A 1140-nucleotide genomic window follows, 5' to 3' on the forward strand; every position below is an offset into this window, starting at 1 on the left:
ACGGTTGAAATAAATCGTTGGCGGGACTGATTTGCTACAGGACGACCGAAGGCAATGCTGGATACGCAAGAAAACGAGCCACAAATTCCCAAGATGACACTTTCGGAACTCCGTAGGCATAAGACACGAAGGTTGCCTCCTTCCAAGGGGAAGACTTGCAACCTGACAGAGACCCAGACAACACCGGGCAGAGGAACTGACACAATAACGGCCGCTCCGGAGCAGGAAACTGACCTTCGTACGTTGGACAAGGATGAGGCGTCACTCGAAGCGGGCGAAGACACCCTCGACCAGGACGAGCCCAAGCCAAACTCCGTTGACCCGACCACGGCCTGGAAGTTGGAAATGGCACGATTCTTCCAACAAATGCGGTGCGACCAGAAAGGAAGTACAGGCGAAACGAAGAAGGGGGCAGATCTCATAATGCAGTCAAGAATGGCAGCTACCGAAGCGGGACCAGATATGCGGAGCTTCCTGACCCTGGCGGAGCGGGAATTTCGGGAAATGGGAATCGCAGAGGCTCAATGGGGTGTACTGATACGCAATTACCTAACAGGTCGCGCCGCCACACAGTGGAACTTCGTAGTTAGGTCCGGAATAGATATGACAGACTGGCAGTTGGTGTGCGAAAGACTTTGCGAAAGGTTCCTTGGGTATACGCGGGACGTCATGTTAAGCCAGATGAAAGAAAACGAGTGGACTGGCAATTACAACGAATATTGCAACGAGTTCTCAGACATAGTATCCAATGGAGAAGAACTGCCCGAACACGACCTGATTATGTACTTCCTCGCCGGATTACCTACGGATATCGGAGACGAGCTGACCGACAAAGGCAAGCGGACATTTTCGACGTGGAACGAGGCCGCAAATGCGCTGAGGGCGTACATGGTCCCATTCAATCTGTGGAGGGCCCAGCGAAAACGTGCGTTACAGGAGCTGCAGGGCGCAGAGAAGCCGAGACCCAAGCGTAGGAGTTACCTCAGAGAGTACGGAGAGGCGAACAGACACCACAACGAGGCTGCCTACGGCGTCAATCGTAAAACCCATTCGACGGGGAGAACGACGGGGGACGGGGAAAGAGATACAACCCGTTGCTTCGAGTGCACAGGCCAGGGACACCTGGGAAGGGAATGTCCC

The 1140-nt window shown here is 54.1% G+C and overlaps 1 protein-coding gene across 1 annotated transcript in view; it reads left to right on the top strand.

Annotated features, from left to right (window-relative positions):
• Positions 1 to 54: 54 nt before the first annotated feature.
• Positions 55 to 1140, top strand: part of EMH_0057630 (uncharacterized protein) — a gene marked incomplete at both ends in the record, with an annotated part of 2769 nt that continues 1683 nt past the window's right edge. Inside the window, one exon of the mRNA XM_013497496.1 lies at positions 55 to 1137. Within this exon, the coding sequence (XP_013352950.1) occupies positions 55 to 1137 (1083 nt within the window). The remainder of the gene's footprint in view (positions 1138 to 1140) is intronic.

This window comes from Eimeria mitis, genomic scaffold (genome assembly GCF_000499745.2).
Source record: "Eimeria mitis Houghton genomic scaffold, Emh_scaff2712, whole genome shotgun sequence".
Lineage (NCBI taxonomy): Eukaryota > Apicomplexa > Conoidasida > Eucoccidiorida > Eimeriidae > Eimeria > Eimeria mitis.